General features: G+C 42.9%; 1 protein-coding gene across 3 annotated transcripts in view; it reads right to left on the bottom strand.

Annotated features, from left to right (window-relative positions):
- The window catches only part of Vav3 (vav guanine nucleotide exchange factor 3), a 342,484-nt gene that overhangs the window by 182,344 nt on the left and 134,494 nt on the right, over positions 1–25,646 (bottom strand). For all 3 annotated transcript variants that reach the window (XM_017590775.3, XM_063281659.1, NM_001191714.1), the window contains exons 3-5: positions 7,280–7,338; positions 5,098–5,163; positions 298–406 (exon numbers count right to left, since the gene is read on the bottom strand). In XM_017590775.3, coding sequence (XP_017446264.1) covers positions 298–406; positions 5,098–5,163; positions 7,280–7,338 — 234 coding nt within the window. The remainder of the gene's footprint in view (positions 1–297; positions 407–5,097; positions 5,164–7,279; positions 7,339–25,646) is intronic.

Raw genomic sequence — 25,646 nt, 5'->3', positions numbered from 1 at the left:
CAATTACAGTCTCATGATGTGCTGACATTGCATCCTATTGCTATTCTTCAATTATCCATCACTGGCCTCTAAGACTCGGTTTCCTCACTAATGAAGGAAAGGATTAGACCACAAAGTCCTATGAACTGGAAAAACAAACAAAAACAGAATACATGCTTGCATCTACAAATAAGTTATAAGTAACGAGGACTTTTTATTAAGAATTCTGGCAGAGTTAACAATTAGTCTTCTAACTATTGTTCCTTCCTAATAAGCTATTCAGAGTTACTTCAAAGACAAAACACATAAATGCCCTACAGCTTGGTGAGCCTCCTCCGCCTTCATCAAATCTTCATAGACTTCTCCGCCTTCATCCTCCCCGTACACACAGTCATAGAGGTCTTCTTCGTCCTCCACACGGGTTTCACTGAAACAAGGAACGCGGTATAAAGGCTGTGCTCTGTCACACAGTAGGTGCTACATTGAGACATGGCCTACAGGCTTCCGTTCACAACAGACTGAAATCTTCCCCCTGACTTCAGCAGAACACTCAGAGGAGAAGGAAACTGGAGTTAGCAGAGACTGCCCAGAGGTTCCCATTACAACTCTGTTTCTTCACATTATCCCAGGGACAAACAGCAGAATCCAGCAACTGGGTCGATGTTAATGCATACCTTACTGGCTATTTACATTCATAAAGCTATAAGTTAGTCACGGCTCTAATTTTACAACATATGGATATGGTTTAGTATTTGAACTATGAAAAAAATGACAAATTTGGAAGACCAGAGAGTTACCAGACTTGTCAAAGGCAGAACTTAGTCTACATCTCTGACAGAGCCTCGATCTAAAAACACAAGTTTGTTTTACACTGAGTATGTTGACAGCCGCATCGCTCTGTCTCCCGATTGCAGTATTCCATGGACTCGGTTTCATTATGTTGTTAAAGGCATAATGTGGGGAGGGCACAGGTAAGGAAAAGTTGGCATAGCAGAAATCTGTTTGATAACAGCATCAGCTGCTGTAAGGTTATTCAAACCAAGTCAGTTCTTTTCAAACCATGCTTCTAGAAGCCCATTTAGAAGATATATACATCTTCCTATAACTAAACTGTCTTGATCTGTGTTAACTGTCTGAATTTATTTTAAAGGTAGGACAGATACATTAATCTTTACAATATATTTTAAAGTCATTAAATACTGCATAGTGGTCTCTTGAAAATATTTGTTCTTTCCAGTCTCCCATGAGCTCGTGAATCCATGGCTGACCAGGGCACTGTCCCCAACCCCTTCCTGTGGAACCATTGTCACAATCAATTCTTCATTTCATGATGGCCATACTCTTCAGTCTTCCTGCCTAGTCCAAAGCATCTATAAATGCCTTCTCCTAACACAACCTAAGGAATGGCCTTAACCAATCCAGACAAGTTTCAATGAAACAGTAATCTCTCTGAGAAAGAAATTCAGCCCTTTAATGTGGCCAGCCCTGAGCACCCTCCTCAGCCTGTACTGGGTGAATGTTACAAATTGCCATGAACAAAAGTAAAAACACTGTGACTGCATCACTCTGCAACTTGGAACATTTTTCAAAGCTGGTACAATCACAGGCTGTTTGTGTTTGTCAGGAAAGATTATGTGGAGGCATTTGACAGAAGTGAACTGTCAAAACCCAGAGAAAAGGAAGGTTCTGAAGCAAAAGGAGGGAACTGAAGCTTGAGAAAACTAGGCTCTGAGAAAAATTCACTTCAGAAGTACTTGTCCACCCACCTACCCTTCTGCTCATCCATCCAGCAGGTATTTATAAAGAACTGACTGAATTCCACGCTCTATAGGAGTAAAGACATATAGATCAAAAACTCTCCCACTGAGGATCTGGACCAATGTGTGAAGTCAAATAAAGTGATGAACTGAGTTTGAATCCCCAGGACCTGCATGAAGCTTAGCATGTTAGCACATCTGCAATCACAGTAAGATTGGACCCAGAGACAAGAGAATGCCTGGAAGTCTGTGGGCTGGCTAGCTACAGTGTTGTGTGTAGTCTCAAATAATGTAGGTGGCAAGTGTGCTATCTAAACTGCAAACTCACACACACACACACACACACACACACACACACACACACACACAGACGGGACCCATGCACCATACTCACATATGAATGCACATACACATCATCACTGTGTGTCCTACGCAACACACAAACACACATAGTTTGGCTTGTATGGAGAACAGCCCATAAACACATAACTCTATATATGTAACAAGGTAAATGAATGAGTTAAAGGAGCAGGGAAGAGTGAAAATAACTAAAGAAAATGACCGAAGGTTTCAAAAAGGTGCCATGGCTGAGCTGGACTAGGAATATGTAGGCTTGGTCAGTAAATTTCTGCTGTAAAAATGTGGTTTTGTTATCCTAATGGAACTTCAGGACCAACCAGCATAGCAGGCAGACACATCACATGAGGAGGGAGACAGGGTTCCTGAAAGAGCACTAACATGAAGGCTGTGATTGACAACCCCTCGGGGCTGGACCACTGGAGGGAAGAGCTGAAACAAAACTGAAGAGCACTGCGCTTGGTGCACTCAACCTTAGCTGGGGTATCTGCGAGCCAACAGGGGCTTTACAGAGGAGAGAGGGTGTGAGGACCGCAGGCAGAGGGAGTAAGGGGCCAAAAGGTCACACACTGGGAGCCTAAGAGCTATAAGAAGAGTAAAGGCTGCTGAGGCGGAGCCAGGAAAAGTCAGGATCACATCAGATACAGAGACTGTCTGGAATTAGGCAGAGAGGAGAAAGAATTGAAGATGCCTTTCAACATTGAATTGAACATCGTGAGTCAAGCCATGCGGCTGCTCTTTGATTTCCATAGCAGGGCATTTGGAGGACTCGGGGTAGGAAAGGGTGGGACAGTTAGGTAGGTCTGAGCACTTTGTTTCATTGTCTTGGGAGAGGGTTGAGCATGGAGTCTCTCTATGCAGTCCTGGTTGTCTTGTATCTGGCCGTTTTGTGTGGGGGTAGGGAAGTCAGCTGAGATCAGCATGGAGCGAGCTGAAATAGCCAAACTTAGGAAGAGGCTGGATCCGGGCCCTGGTCAGAAGCCATGTGGACTGTGGCTTCCATCCCTGACACTTTGGATTGAAAGCCTCCTCCTACCTGATACCTAACGCTCCCTCAAACTAAATCTCACCAACACTACTAAGCAGAACAAGATGGGCAAAGGCTATAAAAAAGTAATGGGCGTCAGTGACCATCAACGGGGTTCAGCGACCACATTATCACGGCTCTGTACAGATTATGCTCTTCCTAGGAATCTGGTTACAAGACCAGTAACCTTACAGTTATTTTATAAAAGTCCATTTCCAAATTAATCAGATAATCGGCATCCATCTTACCTAATGGCAGTGAGTTCCTGGAAGTTTAGAAGCAGTAAGAAACTATCCTCAAAGGACATTTAAAATATATGACTTCAACGCCACTCCAAATGCCACATAAAATAGAAAAGGCTGCTGGCCGCCCATTGCTATGGCTGGGAGTTCTCAGAGCACTAAGTCACCACACATCTGGTCCCAGGACAGTGATTAAGAGCCTCTCACTCCAGGGTCTGAAACATCTGGATTCAAAGACTACTCTCTGGGATGTTATCTCTAACACGTTAGTTTTGTGTACAATTATTTTTTCCACATAGATGATAACAGCGGGTACTTAACACATGAGATGACACACAGAACACATTAGCACACAAATGAGCACACAGCACACTCTCACTATTGAACGATTAGATAGCCCAACCCTAGCACGCAGTGCCGGGCAAACAGTAGATGTCCAATGTTCTTTTGGCTTACTTATATACATACATCAGACACAGCTTAGTCGCTTATTTTTCTCCTTTTTCATGTATAGGTGTATGGAATATAGTTTGCATGTGTGAGTGTGTACCTATGTGGGCACATGTGTGCAGGTGAGTATATGCAGGTGAGGTTGATGTCTGGGATTTCCTTTTATTGCTCCTCCACCTTTTTCATCGAGGCAGGGCCTCTCGATCAAATCCAGAGCTCAGCCATCTGGTTAGTCTCATGTTCCAGGTTGCCTAGAGGAACCTTCTGTCTCTGCTTTCCAAGGTTAGAATCGCAGGCAAGCAGCTATGCCTAACTACTACTACCTCAAAGGGATTCTGGGGATCCAAACTCAGATCCTTTTGCCTGCCCAGCTACCTTTTGCCAGACCATTGAGCCATCTCTCCAGCTCACTACAGTTTAAAGTTCCAAGAATGCAGACATGCACCAAGTTCCTGTGCCTTGGAATGAAGACACAGGCAGTAAGCCTAGGGAGCCAACCTTAGCCAGAAATAAAGATTAAAAACATAGTGTGAGGTCGTGATGGCTATTTTCCCCAAGAAAGGTCTCTCTGTGAAGGGATGCCTAAGAAAGACCGTTGAGGGGCCAGTAATACAAGCAAATAAAACAGCTAGTGCTGGACTGTGGCTACCCACAGATTCCAGGAATTGCCCTTGGAGGGTAATCCGTCTCTTACAATTCTGTGCAAACACACCTGATCTATGTCATAAGGTCTCTGAGGAGAGGGGATCATGCTTGATATTCATTCATAAGCTGCATACGCCACTCAATCAGCGGAGGATAATCAGCTGCAAGACCGTCTGCCTCTCCTGACTATTGAGTAATAAAGCCCCGAGGAGCCTCTGCTCAGGGTAAGCTCCATCTACCGACATTTACACGAACAACTCCAGCTGCAGCCATCCTTCCTGGTGCCGACTGAAATGCATGCACGTTCTGTCCTATGACTCCATAGTAAACGTTACTTCTTTTTTTTTTTTTTTTAGTATTCCCTAATTGTGTAATTCCAGTCTTATCTACGTCTGTATTATGCCCTTGAGAAACTTCAAGATTTTACTTCCCTGCACTAAGTTTCTCTTCATGGCCACACAGCACAGAGAACTAAAAGCCAGTTGAAGGAGATTTCTTGTGAAACTTTCCGTCATCATTTTAAGGGTAGATAATTCTTATCCTGCCTCACTTTCGCCCTGCAGAGAGCTTGCTATAGTTCTCATCCATGCTGAGTAACAATAGCACAGTGGCTTAATTGTATTGAAAATGCCCCACATACTCTATCAGGTCAGGAAGGCCTTTGTAGATGTCTTCATCATTTACACTTTCTTCCGTGGGGAATGGCCTAGGGAGGGAGGAAAAACATGGGAGAGTGAGCATTCGGAATGATCATTTACCTCTAATTAAAGAGCGAAATTTGCTGCCGCTCAAACACGTCATCGTATTTAATGATTTCAAGGGTTTCCCCGGAAGGCCTTGCTCAGCAGCTGTGCCTGGGGTTCCCCTGGGGAGACTCACACCTGCTACCCTAAATCAGCTCCAGCATTAGCATTACCGTGAGTCCCTGCAGACCTAGCTACAGCTGGGGACATGCTAATGTGGTTATCTGATCCTCCCCCTGCCACATACCTGCAGGGTCACCCCATGGCACCCACCACAAAGCCCAGGTCAGGGAATGGGCAGCCTCGGCCTTGGCCATGCCTTCATCGCCCTCACTCCAGCTGTAAGAGCTGACCTAACAAAGACCGACAGTAAATTGTCTCTCATGGCTCTGATCACCAATGAGAATGGAGATTCTAAGAAGACAAAGACATCATGCATATGACTTTGACCCTGACAGATTTCCCTAATCAGATTGGAGTATTTAAGTTGTTTTTGGTTTGCTTTTGTTTTTTTTTTTTCTCCAGGTTTTGGAGAAATGAACACAGTAGACTCCAAAGAGACTGGAGAGCTGTTTTTGTCCTGTGTTAAAAGTAATCGCACTCTACTTTTTCTCCACTGCTATTGTTTAGTATCTTTGTTTGACTCATGTTTCTTCATGACCAAGACAATGCTTTAAAAGTGGACCTAAAAAATTAGCATAGGAATTATATTGTAACAACAAATGCTCCACTCTTTGATATTAAGCATGCTACTGTCATGTTTATCCAAGGGGTCCATCAAAATAATACTAAAGAAAGTCAGACTTTTTGTTTCATTTCATTATTTAAGACAATTAACTTTGAATATATTATGAATTAATTTAATACTTAAGATAGTGCAGGGACCTACATCTCTTCAAGTAAATGAATATGTGTAACCAATCTGTCAGGGTTATTCTTTTGTAACATAGACACATTTAATTGGTCTTTCGTATCTCTACAGGTTCACTACCAAGAATTATAATGCAGTACTGTCAATATGACAAGAAAATTTTTAAAGGAAAAGAGACTTCTGACTGGTATACTTTCAGAATCAAAAGTACATACAAAGGAGGCCATCCTTGTTTCAAAATCTACTCCTTACACATAATGACATAACATGTACGGACATGGATGGCTACTCCTTATTGAAGAGCCAATTAGGAGGAATTGAAGAATAAGCCAGCTGACAGCAAACTGATAAAAATCACGGTCCATTTCTGAGAAAGGGTCTCCAGGATGTTGTCCCTGAGACCACTGTGGTTGCATCCAGGAACAGAGCTGCCAAGCCCGTGTTGAATGCTCCTTTGAGACACACTTGGATTCCCACTCTCAGAAGATGATGTAACACGGCAGAGATAGAGACTAAGTCCGATCTATCAAGGATGGAGACTAGAACTCGAGGCCTTGAAGAAGTCAGCTGTGAACTAACTCTTCTATCTCCCGGTGACCTAGCTCTAGCTTCTTCATTTCCTGATTCTTATATCCTTTACCGACTAAGAGGACAGAATCTAAGACAGAAAAAGCTTGAACAACAAACACATCTCTACTCGCATGCTTACCAACCGAACTATACTCCACTGCGTGGAGGTGGCATAGATAAACAATCTACTTCTGAGATTTTCATGTCTTACCCAACCTTCAACACACATCCTTGTGTATCATTGAGTGTTTGTCTGATTGCTCCTTAAACTCATAAAAGTTGTGAGTTATTGTTATGGTCTCTTCTACAGGAACCAAATACATTATATTCTTAAATATTTATGTATTAAAACATTTGCATTTGTCTTAATGAATTATACATTTAGAAATGCTTAAGGAAGTTTTTTTTTTAAGGAGAACCATAACCAGTGACAGTCACCAGGGAACCGAGAACAATGTTCAGCCCCTGTGTCTCATTCAAATCTATGAATAATAAGTTCATAATTGCTCAATAAATCTCGAATGTGTATGTGACACTTCACATACCAAGCACAAAGAGCTTTGCAAACAATAACCATTCAGGAAATAGCACTGCACAGAACAACATGGGAGACAGGAAGCACAGAGACATGGACTTACCTGATTCCTGTGGCCAATGCTATTGGTGTTCGGGATAGGCGAGATAATGTTTCTATAACCTGAAGAAAAGAGAAGAAAACGTTTATTGAGCTTGCACGTAATAAGACTCAACACTTTTCTCAAAAGCAACAGTTTTCCCATTCAATGTTAACAACAATGAAATATATCAATTTATAGATTCAAAAGGTATAGAACAGAAGAGTCATGACTGGAAAGCTTAAAAGCTCAGATAATACCAGTGTTCCTTTTCATGACTTAAACCAGATTTCCAATGAGTGTGAGTGACAGCCCCCTTCCAATAAAGCAGGGAGTTAAACGCATTAACCCCAAACATCTGGTGCCTTATACTGGAATATCTTAAAAATCAAATAAGTCTGTATTCCTGAATGTAGTACCCACTAGATAAGTGAAGCTATTTAAGTTAAAAAAATGCTTAAAAAAATCATACATTTTATTTCCACGGTTGGACTGGCCGGATTCCAAGCGCTCAGTCATCACCGGCTCTGTCACACTTTGGACCACACAGATATCACATAATTCTCACAGCCCAGCAGGCATCGCTGAGCAGCAAAATGGTTGAGAGTTCCAGTTCTTGAGTCTGATCATGCAAGATCAAATCTGGGTTTCACGTTCATTAGCCAGTTAATTCTAAGAAACCACCTAAACTCACTAGGTTTGGTTTCTTCCTCCTGATCAGTCTTCAAAGAAGAACTAATGACCATTAGTCTATTGTAGGGATTAAGTAACAGTGCATGTAAAGTGGTTCAAAGGTAGCAATTCTTTATAATCACCAACTTTAAAGAAATTGCTCAGTGCGTTCAAGAATTCTTCCACTCTAAATTACTTTCAATTATGTATTTCAAAAACGCCTTCAGTACCTAAGCCCAAGAGCGCTCTGTTAACGGTTTTTAGCATGTGTACTTAGTAACTTTGCTCCTCTTTCAATCATTCGACAGAGACTCACTGAGGAAACCAGCTAGATCTAGGACGCATTTTCTCATTAACTGCATTTTTTATGATAAACATGATTGCTCAAACTCTTGCTGTGTGGCTCCTTTTGAGTCAGAATGGCAGTGGGAGAAGACGCACCTGTCTGGATTGAGGTAGCCTAGTGGCTGTCATCTAAAACGCCTCAGCTGCAGGACAGAAATGTGAGCAAGGGTCTCCACCCCGCAAAGGAACCTCTCTCTACAGGGTAGCGGTCCCGTGAATGGGGTCTCAAACTCCTGACTCACGAGGGAGTCTGTTGGGAGGCTTGTGAACTCAGGTACACTCACCTCCATAAAGCACAGAAGAGCTAATTAACTGCTGCGTGAAGTTATTGGAAGGGGGAGTGCTCATCAAATGTTAGTGAGGTTTTATTATAGAGAATAAAATTAATTACATGGGAAATTGTGATTACACATTGACTATAAATAGCAGTGCCCCGTTGTCCAGGATTCTTGAAAATAGTGAAAAGGATAGGTGTGGCATGTAGGTGTGGCATGTTAGCACTAAAAAGTGGAACGCAGAGAGGACACACATCCGTCGGTTCTGTTTAAACACTCCACGGTGCGTACGCAGCTCAGAACAGCGTGTTCTATGTGACACGTACATAGACTTGTTAACTTAAAAATAATCAAGCACTGCTTCGTCATTTTCAACAAGAGCATAGGGACAGAGGATGCTTCTAATGGTTCCTGGGGGTAAAAGAAAGCAAGAGACCTGGAGACCAGGGGAGCAAAGCTAGTGACCCCAAAACTCTGCAGTTTAACCACCCCAGCCTCCTGCCAAGACACCAGGGAAGAAAAGGAGCTGATATCTGAAGATGCCAAGATTATGTGTTTCTAAGTGCAAAGTGTAGTTTTGGAAAAACTTCTGGCATAATCTGAGTAGTCCTCGGACCTCCGGTTGAGGTAGGGTTTGAGACACAAACCACTGGGACGAGGCAATACTACAGGACCCCAGAGAAGACCTCCCTCTGGTTGTGTTGTGTGCTGTGGCCTTAGGCCCTCTTAGCAAGAAAAACAACACAGCAATAAAATAGCATCACTGCTACTTTAATGTGCATCTTAATGGCTATTTATTTAGTTCTTTGGAGATAATTGTATGATAACTGTAGATTTACGAGATACTTCACTTTCTGTCTTTTACCTGTCAACACTCAGAGTATCTAACATCGCTCCCCCCACCCCTCATGTGCCTTCCCCCTCACTCCTGAAGGGAAGCTGGAACTAAAACTCAAACAACAGAAAGCATACAGCTCGAGTTGTCGTGTACCCATCTGCCACCAGAGGGAGCCAGACGATAGTCTATTACCTCAGTTCCACTGGTTCCCTTTAAGCACACTGAAAATTTGGCTAAGCAACCCGTATGATTTAAGGGTGGTTGTTAATTATGTTCAATGGAAAGATTGCATAGTGATCTTACAATGAGTGGCTGTGAGACCTCTTACTTTTATGTGTATCCTCCTACATATACAGCAGTCTAATAGTAAGTTTAGCCAAAACAAGTAAAGGCTGTTCAGTCAATGTGCTGGTTTTAGAACAACATCTACTCTATTAAGACAGTGTTTACAGATTGACAACAGACAAATATACAAATCAGTGCCAGACTCTCAAATCTCCTATATGGATTCCCTACCTTGGCCTGCCCTTCTGAAACTTACAGGCATGAATATTTATAAAATAAAATAAAATAAGACAACAACAAAATATCAAAAGACACCAAAAAGCCTATGTCCCATGAAATATGTTGATTTTTAAATGGTTACTTCAAAATAATAAATTGTGGACATCAATTATCAGAAAGGAGGGTAAGGCAGTAAGGATTCAGCACCCATTAGCTACAGTGACTCCACAACCTGACCAACCTCTCGTACCCACGTCCTCTAACTCCACAGGTAAGGAAACACATTTGTAAGGAAGTCGAGGTTATAGTTGGGCTACTTAGACCTACTGTGTGAGGAAGGTGGGAGAAGTGAGCAAGGCTTCTCATCCCCACTTTAAACTGGAAATTACATCCCAGAAGCAATAGGATCATTGAGAACCTTTTGGAGAGCAGAGAACGGGGCTAATTGCATTAGCGAAAAAGTGAACAGAGGGGACAGGAAGTCATGGGGAGCAGCCAGTAGCCAAAAGTCATACAGGGATTCTCTCCAGGGTCCAAGAGTGCTCTAAGGCAGCCAGAGTGAGACTATAAGAGGTGAGGTACGAGATGGCCTTGGCAGTCTTGGCTGAGCACTGTGGTGTCAGTGAGAGCCATGGTTACTGGGATGCCCTTGGGCACCTTGGCTGTGTACCCTGCAGGCTCAGGAGGGGGAGGAGCCTGGGCACCATAGGAGCGTCCAATCAGCTGCACACCCGGAAGCCTAGGTCTAAATCCCCAGTAGCTTTGCTCAGGGGTCGCCAGAGCTCCACAAGTCAGCCTGAGCCTCCAAGGCACCTTCTCTCTCTGATGCCCTCCCATCCCAACCCGGATCTCATGTTATCTTCTCTCAGACTATGACTATAGTTCTCCCCTGGCACTTAGCGGTCTATTTAAAAGTTTCAAATTCAGCATTTCATCTTTTCTCAAAAGGACTCAAGGTTTTTTCCTAAGTTAATGGGTTGTAAAGGAGTGGAATGCAATCCTCTCTCAAAAACAGATTTATTATGGAGCTGTTTTGAAAATCGAAGACTTTTCTAACACACGCAGAGCCGTGCTTCGTCACTAGCAATCCATCACGGCCGTGCCACCATGCATAAACGTACTTTATTCATCTTAATGGCGTGCGACACCCCAGCACGTGTAAAGAATCTAATGAGTTTCCCTTTTTCGCCATGAACGCGTGGCTGCGACGCTCTGCTACAAAGCCAGCACTCGTCCTCCTCGCCAAATGTACACTCAATCACATGCATGTTCTGTTGCGGGAAGGATGGTAAAGGGGTGCCTGCCCGTGAGAGAGAGAAAGAGGAGCGTTCACGGAACTGCGTCCCTGAACTTAGACGCCCTTGAGGGACGTGTGAGAACGCTAATTACTCTGCTCTCCCGCAACGGAAAACATAGTCGGGGCAGGCAACCCAAACTGCTTCCTTCTAGTTCGATTCTCTTAAGAGTCACAGGACACAGACCATCCGCTGCCCCCGTGAGGGAAATGGGAGTGTGTGCCCTGCAAAAATCACTGGATCACAGGGGTCGGGGTGTGTAAATGGCTAGCCTCGCACAAGTGTGGAAATAAGGAATGGCTGAGGAAGGACATCACAGCAAGAGTTAATAGCAGATATGGGGAAGAGAAGCCCAGATTCTCAACCCTAAAGCCAGCAAAACGCCAATGAGGTCCCTGTCCCTTCTTCTGTTTGACAACTTTTCAGTGGTCAGAGCTATTTGACCACTCAGCCTGTCAGTTTAAAAGCTATTACAGGAAGCGAAATGCAACACTGAATAGAGACAAGCTTCCCATTTTTAAACTGTTCTCTCCAAGAGACCCCTGAGAAGATAGCACTCTTTGCTTATCTGGCTCATTGGTGTCTCTGTTGTAATGTGCAACTGAAGCAAGCCGTTTCTGCAGGAGCACTGCTAAAGCCCCTCAGATGTTCTTGAATTAAGGAAGACACAGTCACAGAGAATACGAAATGCTGAAAGAAACTATGGAGTCCAACATGCATATCAACCAAAAAAAAAATACAATTTATGCGTGTACCTTCCTGATTTTTCCAAAGTATTCGCTCTCTTAACCTACTCCCTGACCCAATAGCTGGTTTGAATAACACTTCCTGGAGCAGAGATTTTTACAGAGGGGTGAGCTGTGCAGGGCCAATCAGAGACTTGAGGCTTGGGCAATGAGTGCACAACCAGCTTAGCGGTGTAAAAGGGCTAAGCGGCATCACAGCCCTGCAGCCCAAGTGAGCAGCTGTGGCCTGAGACCCAGGTGTGGCACCAAGGCTCCTGCAGGCTCAGAGCCAATTCCCAATGGGATAGAGACAAACACAGGCTCTAAAAGAGGTAACTGGGGACAGGGGTTTCAGGGCGTTGCTCTGGGAGATTCGGACAAAAGCACTGGCATTGAAGGAGAAGTCAGCTGTGATCTAAAGACAGCCAAGGGAACTAGAATGTTACGCTTAACTCCAGAGTCTTGACAATGAGGCCCAGTTCTAAACCCAGCCAGATGGTGAATTCAGATTAGCAATATATTTCACCTTCGGTCTCCTAGGAAATCAAAAGAACTCATTACATTAATTTTCTTTGCAATTCCAATTTCACACAGTAAATTACCCCATTAGGATACACGGCAGCTCAGTGTCACTTCCAGTCACATGTTTCAGAGATTTCCATGAACACTGGCTGTTGGTTCATCACTTTCCCCTGCAGGGCGCTGTCACAAAAATGCTCCTAGCACCAAACAAAGAAATACAGCCAGAGGAGATAGGCAAGCATCCTTTCTGGTCAAGATTATAAAACTTGGGAAAAAACTTTCCATTGTTCTTGTATTTGTATAGCTTTAATGGGTCAAATTTACAGCATGTGCTGACCTCAGTGAAAGTCACAAATGAAAAGGTTATTTTTTTTTCTTTGTTGAATCACCATAATTGAACTTACAAAGAGTAACTACCTCCCTTAGGAATAGTGTGCCCCAGGCTTGTGATGTAAGCAGACTGAAACCAAGACTTTCTTAGTTCAAATTCAGCATCCTTCTCCCACTGAATGGACTAATAAGAGACAGTAACTTGCTTCTCTTTCATATGGGGAACTTTAGGAAAACATTACCCATGACACGAGTCTGTTGTGAAGGTTCGATGAAGTAATCTGGGAATACACTTGTCTCAGGAAATACTTCTGTGCAACTACGGTTCTACTCTCTGCCTTGTCAGTCTTCGTCCTCTACCTACCTCCAAACACCCCAAGAGAAGGGCATCTTTCCCTTAAAACCTACTTCCTCTATCAGTGACCTTCCCACATCCCACTCTTCTCCTTCCCACAGCTGGACAATCAAAAGATTTTTCTAGAAGCCTTCCCCATATCTAACCCTTGTCAATCAGCTCAGATCCGCCCCCTCCTCTTTCCCTGTGCCTCTGCCTTGCTACAGTCCCCCTGTTTCATTTCTTGTGCTAGAATAGCTGCCAGTTTGTCTCTGACTTCTAGTTCATCTCTCATTGAATTCACCTTCTACCTGGCTACCATAGGGGCTAAATCATATTTCCAACAGTCACTGTGATAACCCCACCCCGCCCCCATCTGAACGTTCACCTATATCCTTCTTACAAAGAGCTGCAGTTGCTAAGAAGCACACGCTAGGGTTCCTACAGTCTCTGTCCCTCCAGCCCCCTCTCCACTCCTCTTACATTTGCCATACTAGGACAGACCCAGCCACACTGTCTACTGTGATCTAAGCAGCTCTCAGAATCCTACCTTTCGAACAGTGGTTCCCAACCTCCTTAATGGCCCTTTAATACAGTTGTTCATGTTGCGGTGACCCCCAACAATAAAATTATGTCATTGCTACTTCATAACTGTAATTTTGCTGGTAACCTAATGTTGCTATGAATCATAATGTAAATACCGGTGTTTTCTGATGATCTTAAGTAATCCCTGTGAAAGGGTTGTTTGAACCCCCCCCCCAAAGGGGTTATGACTCACAGATTGAAAACTGCTGCTTTAGACCATGAAGGAATATAATACCTCAATGTTATAATCTACACAAGGGCATTCAAAATTAAATGCTTCCTGCTAAAAGATAGGAAGGAAGCACACAGAGAACAACAGCACCAATGTTCAAACACCAACTAAAAGACTGTGAGAAACCTGTATTATACAGGGTTCCGTCGCCCTGGTCCAAAGGCCTGGGAGCATAGTCTGAATGGGAAACTCAAGTGCAAAAGCAACCATCCTGCAAATGTGATCTCTGCATGGCATACACCGTGCCTTTAAACTAGGGGTAGAGACACAAGAGCGGCTTTGAGCAAGTTCAGTAAGGACAACTCAGGTGAATATCAGGGCTGCAGCAGCACTGTAGAGGCTGTGGCAGGCAATGTCACCACAAGCTCCCGGAGCCACAGCTGACTAGCAAGCTCTTCCCCGGGGGCAGGGCCTGTGTTCCTGCCTGGTCTGGTCACGGGTGTCAATGTGGTCTTACAGAAATGGAGGGAAGTTTTGTATGGCTAAAAGGACCTGAGAATTTTAACACATGTTCGCAGCCGTCCCACACATCACACAGGTGAGGCTGAGTCCTACAACTGACCAGGGAGGCCAACGACTGTGGCTACCTTAAAGAACAGCATGGAGACTGTCAAAAAGGAGAGCCAATGCTGCAGGGGTGGGGTCCCACAGTGAGAAGAACGTGGCATTGATTCACAGCTGGAGACACCTCAATTTGTCTCAGCCTCGGGGTACCTAAGGGAGAATGAAGGACCAAACGTGTACAAAGCACCTAGCAGAGGAATGATTGCCAGGGTAAGAATAAAATGACACCCACACTAGCCAGCTTGCTAACTCGTGCTGGTCATTCTATAACGTGCTTGAAAATGCTCATTTTCATATGTGCTTGAACGGTTAAAATGCAGGTAAACTAATTCATTATTATGTAGCCTACACACCAAAGCCAAGTCAACACGAATATGTAAGACTCACACAGAACTTAAAATTTTTAAAAAGCTTCATTAGAAAAACATTAAAAAATTAATGTATTACAGACACTTGTTTGATATATATGAAATATTATCCCAACAGGCCACTGCTATGAAATTCAAGCCATTTCACATGGTTGTTTTTCCATAATCAATGTTCACAATCTCACGTGTAGTTACAGTTCATCTCAGTTTGTACCGGCTACATCTTGAGCACAGTGGTCACATAGGGACGGTGGCTCCTGTTCTGAAAGAGGGGTCTAGATGATGCCTTTATGGTGCTCAGATTATGGTGAGAAAGGAAAGGAAATCATGTCCTCGGAGACAAAATGACTGGGCTGAAGATATCAGATTAATGTGACAGCCCATGCTTGGTATGAGGCTGCAGGGAGAGAGAGAGAGAAAGAAAGAGAGAGAGAGAAAGAGAGAGAGAGAGAGAGAGAGAGAGAGAGAGAAACAGACAGACAGATGGAGAGAGACTGAGACACAGAGAGATACACAGAGAGAAACGGAGACAGAAACAGAAACAGCACAGAGACAGAGAGAGACACACAGTCAGAGACAGAGAGAGGGAGGAAGGGAGGGAGGGACCCAAAGACCCCATACAATGAACTCGCGACACTCCAGATTTACTTTGTAGTAGAACCAGAAGAGAGCTTCAGAGATCTGAGAATGTGGTGGTAACCCCTGTGAGGAGGAGAAAACTACCCCTCTCTACAGGATATATTTATATTTATTGCCTATTTCCCCCATCTATAAATGTCACTAGAACACTCAGTCAATCCAGCAGGCATCTAGCTGGATACTAATAAAATGGGATTTTCACAGAAACCAATTTGATCTACCGATCTACCGTCCTTTTTCCTTTCTCGCATTTCTTAGTGTCACCCATGACTTGGGGCCAGACCTAACCATATCAACCCTTACCTTCAACTTCACGTATTACATTTAATCAGCTTTTTAAGATTCTCTTGGATGGTGACTTATGCTAAAAGCTGAGGGTGAGCTTTTACTCTCATTTAACTGCTCTTTGCAGTCTCTTCTCTTCCCACATCTTGGATTTTCCCTTTGTGTCCCTGAACCGTACACAAAGACATTTTTGAAATAGCCTGACAATGTCTGTGGCTTTAACGCTCTGTCACCTGTGACATTTAAATCCTCAGGGAGATGTTTTCTTGTGACCCCCAGAAAGCTTCTTCTTCTTTCTGAATTTCAGATATGTTCCCATGAGTGGGGAACACTTTTTAGTCACTAGTCACTCCGAGGATAAGTGATTAATCCAGGATCATCTGAATTTCCCTTAGGGTCTGAGTATTTACCAAGAACTGGATCAGAGAAAATAATCCTCTTAGAGGATGTAGAAAGTAGCTCCTTGCTTAGGCTCTGGTACTGAGGGGAGCGAGCACGTCATCTGCCTGCACTAAATGGATAGGGTTGATCATTTTTTTCTCTGACGTAATTCTTCATAGTCTGATTCATCTTGGATGAGATGTTTTAACTAAAAGAACCTGCAGAGCTCACTTAGATGGCAAAACATGAGAAGTGATATTCCTTTCTGTCAAGGCTTCCTCTGAGAATTTTCCAGCCATCTTCAAAGATGGACTATGACAGTGGACAAGGCCAGCACTCCTTCCCTCAGTCAGATGGAGTTCAGCTCCATCTTCCCTCCAACAGTCTAGGAACAGAACAAAAGTTCTGCCTGGGAAATCATGTGTACACAGATGAGACCTCTAAGAATATGAATGTCTACACTGTTAGGTTAGCCACACCCTTGAAATGCTTATCTTGATGGTACTCAAAGTATCCATTTTTATATCCGCTTTTAAATATTGTAATTAAACAAATGCTTTGGACAGAGAAGCAGGGTGGACCTACTCAGTACTGAACCTCCTGGTACTGACTTCAACTCCATAGTCTATACTGGGGTCTAATGTTATTATTTCTCTTTATTTGTATGATTGCCTGTTTTATTTTAACATATGTTTATTTTCTAGGTATATATGTAGGCACACACACGACAAAGTATGCATGTGGAGGGCATACGATGACTTGTGGGTTCTTTTTCTATCACGTGGTTTCAGAGGACTGAACTCCGGTCATCAGGTGTGGTGGCTGCTGCCTCTCCCCACTGAGCCATCTCACCGACTGCCTCTTTTCTTTTTATTATCCCATGCCTTACATTCCTCCAAAAAAAAATAAAATACCTTGTGAAAACATGAGGCATTCAAGAACATTCTTTATGAGGATGATCTTTTAGACAATGACAAACTGTTGAATTAAAAGGCAGAAACGACCTAACGTAGCAGGTCAGACTTAAATATTACTCGGTTACAAACAGCTGCATAAAGTGTCTCCCAGTACCATGGAAAAGAACATTTGAGCAGATATAGGCTGTCCCCAGGCAATGCCCATGACTTAGATCCCAATGCCCTGGTGATCTGGCAACAGGGACTTTCTGAGTAGAGACTAGGGAGGGTTCTAGTAAGAAAATAGTGTGTAGATTAAGAAGGGAAGAACTGAAAGATACACCACACCCCAGCAAATCACTGCCCCCCTTGATCCTTACAGGACTTCAAAGTCATGCCATAAAACTATAATTCTTGCTGTTGAATACAGAACCAAAATTCAACAATTGGGTAATTGGTTAGTTTAGTCAAAGCAAGGCTAACAGAAAGATCTAATGACATTCTTTTCCAGGACTCTGCTGCCCACCCACACATAGAAAGTCCTCAGCATAAAATATTGTCTCAAAGTAGCTTATTCAAATTAGCTTTGCCAACATGATTGCCTCAAAATATCACACAATCTGCAGAGCTCTGGATCCTGGCTTCAGCCTTGCCGTGTTATGGGTTGGGGTTCTCTGTGTCTCAGACCCTCTTGTCCTCCAACTGGTGGCTTCAGATGTTGGAACTTATATAATCAGTTTTGTCACCCTAATAAAATACCTGAAGCTGGATACTTCAAAAAGTATAGAGGTGCAGAGCAAAGGCTAGCCTCACTCACTAACAACTGACTCACCCAATAACTCAATCAGACCACATTAAGCCTTCCAAAGGAGCATCCCTGATCACCTAACTACCTCACATTAGCGCCGCCTTCTAAAGGTTCTCCTGTCTCAGCATCACTACAATGAAGAACAAGCCTCTGGTAAATGAGCCTCCGGGAAGTGAGTCTTATGAAAAGTTACAGGTTTCTAACTACAACTCTACCTCACAAAGCAGCCACAGCTCCGGGCCTCACCAGTAAGTCAACCGGGCCAAGTCTCATCTATCACAAGTCTTAAGGACGGGGTTGGGGATTTAGCTCAGTGGTAGAGCGCTTGCCTAGCAAGCCCTGGGTTCGGTCCCCAGCTCCAAAAACAAAGAAAAGAAGAGAAAAAAAAAACAAGTCTTAAGGAATCTGTTCTTTTAAAAGCAAGACATGAATCCGCGTGTATCCATATTTCACACACTGATGTATGTGATTACAGAGTCTTATAGTGGAAATGGTCTAGTTTTTCTGCCACAGTGTTTGAATACAGGATTGTCCCAATACACAATGACCACCAACTTTCTGGGCTCCGACTGCCTTTTTAAAATGTCTAATTATTTGGGACCAACAGAAGGGTTAAATATCTTCAGTGGAACACCATATGTGACAGGCATTTATAAAGCTTTTAATATAAAGGCACAGGGACACATACCTGTAATCATGCTACTCAGGAAGCTGGGGAGAAATGTCACCACAAGCTCCAGGTCACCCTCTAACTATATATATAAAAAAAAACCCTATCTTTTAAAAAATAAGAAATGCTTTAAAAATAGTTAAAATTAATTAGTTATTTCTACTCTTTGGTTATCCTCTAATTTTTTACCTTAGTTCTCAGGCAATAACAATGATATCATGAAGACAATTTTTTTAAGTTCTATGTTTTTTTTTAACATCTCAGATACTAAAGTATCTGTCTCCCCTGTTGCTACAGGATACATCACTAATAGTCCTCCGGAAATTGATTTCAGCATAACTCACTGGAAAGACTCCTCCACCCACCAAAAGGCTGCGTGGACTCGATTACATTGTGTTCATTAGAGCCTGGTGAATCCCTAAGTCACAGCAGTTCTTAGAACATTGTCATTTTTCACAGCCTAATGAAAACTCTGGAGAGAACACAACCTACGAGACAACCGGGTGGAGTGGCCAGTCAGTTTATGTTTTAAGATGTAGGTTTTAGTTTTGTTTTATGTGTGTATACACATGAGTATAGGCCATGTGTGCATGGGTGTGCACTGAGATTAGCAGAGGGCATCACATCCCCTCCAGCTGCGGTTAAGGACAGTTGTGAGCTATTCAGCTATTTCGGGTTCTGGGACCGAAACTCGGACCTTCGGAAAGAGCAGCAAGCACTCTGCCGAAAGCTGCCGAGTCATCACTCCAGCATTCACCCTAGGTCCTGCCCTCTGAAACATGTTCAAGAAGGCCTTTGGCCTTCCTGCCGCTTGCAGAGGAGGAAACAAACATAAAGAAGGAAGAATATGCTCAGAGCTGACAGGGCTGAGGGCCCCCATCTCCCTGACCTCCCTCCTGATTCCCACCCTAAGGCTGCCTGTGCCTCCAATAAACAGGATATTCAAACACTGCACACAGTGACCCACTAGCAGCAGCAGCTATCCAGTAAGGCACGGTGCTATGCAATTTGAGTTTTGTTTCTATTCCTTGATGTAATGTTTGGTTATTGCTTTGAGACAGGATGCCACCGGGCCCAGCTTGACATTTAATATTATTTATATTAATACATTATCAGTCGCTGCTAATAAGTGCATATTAAATTTGTATTTAGCAAAAATATGTTTAATGAGATGTGCAAAAATGCTTTTCTAATCTTACAGTCAAGGAAATAGTTTTCAAACTTTCTTCTTGTTGTCATTTAAATGAAATTTGATCGGAAGTCAAGTACTGAGAGGCTACAGGAACTCAGCGAGCCATGCAGAGAGGAGATAGAAAGGCCAAGGTCCTGGGGCCTCGAGGGGGAACAGCCTCCCCCCCATTTCCTGAGCATGGCGCCTTGAAAACATGCCTTCATCCCATTACAGAAGCTCCGGATTTCTCACAAAGTTACCTTATTTCATATTCTATATGTCCAGCCCACTACCATGTGTCGGAAAAACCAATTAACTGTGAAACACTTCCTGATCCAGATTCTCTCAGCTTATGCCTTTTCAGGGTTTGGTGGTCACTCCTTTACCAAAAAAAAAAAGGGAAGAAAGAAAAGAAAAAATGAAAAAGACAAGAGAAAAAGCAAACATATCTGGTTCTGAAATAGAGAAAGAAGTAAAACAGAAGTATCAGGAAAAGAAACGTCTCCCACCCTTCCTCAGCTAATTTCTCCACGCTCGAGCTTCTCAGAATGTAACTGAGCGAAATGGAAACCAAGTCACCACAAACGTCCGGGGGCTGCCTGGCTAGAGCATAGAACGTGTAAATTGATTACTTTTCAGTAGTAATGACTCATTATCTTCAGCCTACAAGGGCAAAATTACACTTTAGAATATTTGGTAGAATTTCCCTTGCTGTTAAATTACTTTAACTGTGAGTAAAGCGGGGGATGTAATACTAACTCTCTCATGGGTTTTGTTTTGTCTTGTCTCGTTTGAGAAAGGGTTCCACTGAGTAGCCTGGGCTGTCCTGGAATTTGCTATGTAGACGATGCTGGCCACAAACTCACAGAGCTCTTTCTGTCTCTGCCCCTCTGCCCCCTGCCCTCCTGCCCCCTGCCACCTACCCCTTCCTCTCAGTGATGGGATTAATGGTGTGAGCCACCGTAACCAGGAACGAGGATTCAACAACCCTGATGTAACCACACGTGTAATGATGGCGGTGGATTTTAACTTGTAGTGCTCATCACCCCAAACGGAGCGGTTTTAAACCCATGGAAATCAACTCTTGGTGTCTAGGTGTCAAGATGATCGGTTCAAATCCAAGTACCTCTCTAAGAAAGATGATTTCCACATGAATGTTAATAGTTCCTTCTGGTCGTTTTCAAATGTTTCGTTTCAACTATGTAGACATTTGGAAACACGAAACTGGTGTTCCCCTCTGCCTCACAACTTATAGAACGAGAAGGATTTCACCAGACTCTACAGATGAATGAGACAAGGGGGAGAGAAACCATTACACGTGACCTTGAATTTCATACATTTAAAGAGCATCCCCTAGAGTTGTTCCACAGGCACAGCAACCTAATTCTTCAGAACTTTATACATTCCAACTCGCACAGTCTGACTGAGCTCTGAGATCACTCACAGTCCACAAATGCTTTCAGCCATTCCGCTTGGCTTCATGAGACTCTGACTGTCCTGGAACTCACTCTGTAGACCAGGCTGGCCTTGAACTCGTAGAGATCAGCCTGCCTCAGCCTCCCAAGTGCTGGAATCTAAGGTGTGCACCACTATGTCCAACCCAGCTATTTCTTTTGAGATGGTTCTTTAAGAAAGATAGAGGACACTTGCATGTTTTTTTTTCTCCTTCTTTTCTATTGAATGGAACATTGAACTCAGTTTTGAGAAGGAACGACAAGTCAGCAAATGCCATTGCTCCCTCTAAACTCACGCTCCTTGGAAAGTTACTAATCCAAACCAAGAACTGGGACTTAACAATTCACAGAAATACAATATTCAGATTATCCCAACAAATTTGGCTATTTTCACACTCATGACAAATAATGACTAATTCAGACCCCAGATGTCTTCTTAGGGAAATGTTTCCAATACGCATATTTAATAGTGCCTTGAAATAGAGGTATTTCACAATATCCTGGAAGGCTTATTTGACATACAACTCTTTAAAGCTTTCAATACTAAAAATTTCTAACCGTAACTGAACTATGGACCGTTGCTAAGGGACATTACACCTTTGAACTGCCTGTGTTCAAGGACAACTGTTGAACAAAGGCATTGCCAAGATGAATGACGGTGACGTGCGAGGCCCCAGATGAAAGTGCGTTGTTGAAAATGCTCATTAAATAATCCAATCCGAAGCAGATACACACATCCTGTTTTAAATTGCTTTTAAAACTCAATGCTCAAACTCTTTTAGAATGACATTTTTTAATGGGCAGTCTTGCAACAAAACTGCCAAGAAAAGGCAATTTATAGTAATAAAACTAGTAATCTAGAAAGTGGTCTGTTTGTTTTTGTTTTTTTTTTTTTTAATCGTGGGTCATGTGTTTAGTCCAACCTCACAGTGAAAGCAATTCATTATTGACACTCCCATTAAAGTCAGCTGCCCTGAGAAGTCAGAGAACTCTGAGACACAGGCCCTACCTGGGACTGTCTAGATCGGTTCCAAATCTGAGATGCTGGCCTGCCACAGTTTCTGTGACTTTTCGTATACATTTCCAACTTGACTAGATCTAGAGAATTTTTAGTGTAAGAATAATTATTAGCATGCTTCTTCTTATTCCTCATACAAGCACCCATTGCCCTGATGCTGGACACATGAAAAAATCAAGAATCACATGGTATGTGGATTTATGGACGTGCCGCATAGTACCCTGGGATGGTATTAAACTTATGGCAATCCTCCTGCCTCTGGCTCTCTTGGACTCAGGATTACAGGTGTACAGAAGCACACCTTGCCTGCCAAATCACCTGTTACACCTGATCCCTTCCACACACAACTACTTACTCTAACATGTTTAGCATGAGTTGAAGCAGCTTTGAATTCCTTCATTTGGCTACATGCCAGTTCTCAAAGTCAAAAGCCAAACAAAGTAAACTTCTTCCCTGCCTCAGATACTCTGGTAAATCAACAAAAGCAGACTATGGCATACCCTAAATGCCATAAGGCCTAATACACCTATTTTCCATATTAAAGTTGAGTGAGATCTGGATCATTTGTAGCGTAAGACTTATTATTATCATGCCTCTTCTCAAACCTCATGGAAGCCCCTGTTGCCCTGGTACAAACTCATGAGGTTTTCTCTCAGTCTGCCATAACTCTGAACAATGAAAAGAATAATGCTGCCATGTCTAACTATTTATGCATATTACCTAATAATTTCCTGAGAATAAATTCTTAGAAGTTTAGCTTCTAGACCAATAGATATCTACATTTTTAAGCGTTCCAAATAAATACCATTAGACTTTAAGGGTTTTTTGGTGGTGGTGGTGATGGTGGTGGTGGTAGGTTTTGTGTGGGCAGGTCTTTTTTCTGTATGTAAGAGAGAGACAGTTAGGAAGAGGAAGATACAGAGGGACTGTGTGCATGTCTTTGTGTGTGAAGGTATATGTATGTGTTTATGTGTGTGCATGAATGGGCATGTATGAGTGTGTAAGTGTGTGAGTGTGTGTGTGAGTGTGTGTGTGAGTGTGTGTGAGTGTGTGTGTGTGTGTGTGTGTATCTCTATTTTAACTTCCCTATGAATAATGTTTTAAGTTACTCATGTGGCTGAGTGAAACCCTCCTTAAAACCAAAAAGATTATTTTGCTCTCACATTGTTCCCTCTCTAACCCTTGAGAAGCATACAGAGATGGTCTTGTGGGTCTTCTCTTTCTTAATCATTTCTTACATTGTCTTTGGCACAGAAGGAAAGAGCCAAAGTCTTGCAGCTGCCTTCTCTGAACTTTACCTCTTACCACTGCCCTCTGCCCAGCTGAGTTCAGCAGCCTTTGTGGGCAGATTCATCACTATAATTAGTCACAAACTAGGAGCTCTGGGAAAATCCACATAGCCTTCCTAAAAGCATAAAATTCACTAGGCAACACTACTACCTGGCCTTACCGCCACAATTCCAATAGAATTTTTTGACAAATCCCTTTTAATGCTACTTCTCCACTGTGCAAAATGTTCCCCTAGGCTCACACTGCTTGAACACTGGTCCTCACTGGTGACAGTGTTTTGGGAGGATGTGGAACCTAGCTAGAGAGAGTGGGGTGGTTAGTGGTTGGACTTGGAGGGTGAGAGCTTCCTCAGCTTCTTGTGCTAGCTTCTCTCTGCTTCTTACCAGCTGGCAAGATGGGAAGAAGCTGTTTCCATGTTCCTGCTACTAAGACCTCTGCCATGTTTTTCCTGTGGTGAAATCTAATATGAAAGACCAAACCTTCCTTCCACTGAGATGCTCCTTTTGTGTGTTATATCTGGTGAGAACGTAGCAAGAGCAATACTGTAATGCTAAATTTGCTCTCCAGCCATCTTCCCCAAATGACCTGGGCCTGAAATTGGAAATGAGAGGGGTGATTTGTGTTTCTGTACACCACAGCAAAGAAGACTATCTGGAGCCATATCAATGATCTGGACTCCTTAAAGAATCTTCAGAAGAATCCTCTTTAAGGTAGTTAAGGTACCAGGCTAGAGAGATGGCCCAGTGGTTAAGAGCACTGACTGCTGTTTCAGAGGTCCTGAGTTCAATTCCCTGCAACCACATGGTGGCTCACAACCATCTGTAATGGGATCTGATGCCCTCTTCTGGTGTGTCTGAAGACAGGTAAAGAGTACTCATATAAATAAAATAAATAAATCTTTTTTTAAAAAAAAAAAGGTAATTAAGCTACCCTGTCATTTACCAAAAAGGGCCTGCACTAAGAAACACAACATTATTCAAATCTCACAAGATTTTGAGAAACGTGTGTTTTCATGAAAACTCTGAATTTTTTTATGTTTTCAGAAATCACTTCTCTGTTGCTAATATTTGACCACAAAAGAAAAAGTTGATAAGAATTTTGCTGAGACATTGCCAATAACAGGACAAAAACCAAATTGATCTGAACTCCAAGTCCAGTAGCCTAAGCACTGGCCTCTGGAGTTGGCTAAAGTCATTAGATAGGTGCGGGTATCGCTGATTTGTGGGTGGCATCCACACCCCTCCCTTAGTGGATTCTATTCTTCACAACCTTAAAACACCAGAAGAGAGAAGAACAGAGAGAAAAACAGAGGTGGGAATGGAAGCCTTTATATGCTTATTGTCAGAACCAGAACTCTGATCTTACGGTCCTGCACAGGAAACTGAGCTTAGACCTAGAAATTCATGTAATTGTGTTCATCTACGGCCAAAGAAATTAAAGAAACTCCAAGTTGGTAGGAACCAAGAATATTGTCATTACTATTAATATTGCATGAAAGTTGATAAATTTTCATTGGCTTATATTAATGTGGTTTTAATCATTATATGTATATAAAACTAAATTTTTCTTCTGATTTAGGCTTTTCATTTACTATTCTAGGGCTGAGTCTCCTTGGTGCATCAGTTGAACAATCTTATTTTTCTGTCCAAACCCAATCTCTGAATATGTGTTCATATCCCAACCTGGCTCCTGAACACATTTTTTCTACTCATCCAGAATGTCCTGAGATCAACCCATGGAAAGCAGGAAGGAGACATCAGGAAATGGGTCAAAGACATCAGCAGACAGAGGGCTAGTCAGAAGAAAGAATGGGCAGCAGAGAGCAGCCACCAAGACAGCAAAGGAAAGTGGATCTAAACAGGAAACAAAGTGAGAGAGCCATCAGAAACCATTGAGCAGATGGGAAGTGTCATTGTCTATGTGGAATGACAAGCAGACAGGCCAACTTTTTGAAGTGTTCTTCCTCAGGCATGTCCTGAGCTAACAGTTTAACTTTTTGAGATACCGAAAGCCACAGACAGAAGACAGAAGACCAAAAAATGGCAAGGGTGTGCTGACTTAATCTAAAGCGTATTAGAATGTGCACAGACCTCTTGAACAAAGCACTGTGCCCAGTGATAACCCCAAGACATCCTGCTCCTCACACTCAGGGGTCACCTGGGTAGAGGAACAGTCAGCTTGACACTGGAA

This window comes from Rattus norvegicus, chromosome 2, assembly GCF_036323735.1.
Source record: "Rattus norvegicus strain BN/NHsdMcwi chromosome 2, GRCr8, whole genome shotgun sequence".
NCBI lineage: Eukaryota > Metazoa > Chordata > Mammalia > Rodentia > Muridae > Rattus > Rattus norvegicus.
This window is presented reverse-complemented; position numbering and strand designations above follow the sequence as displayed.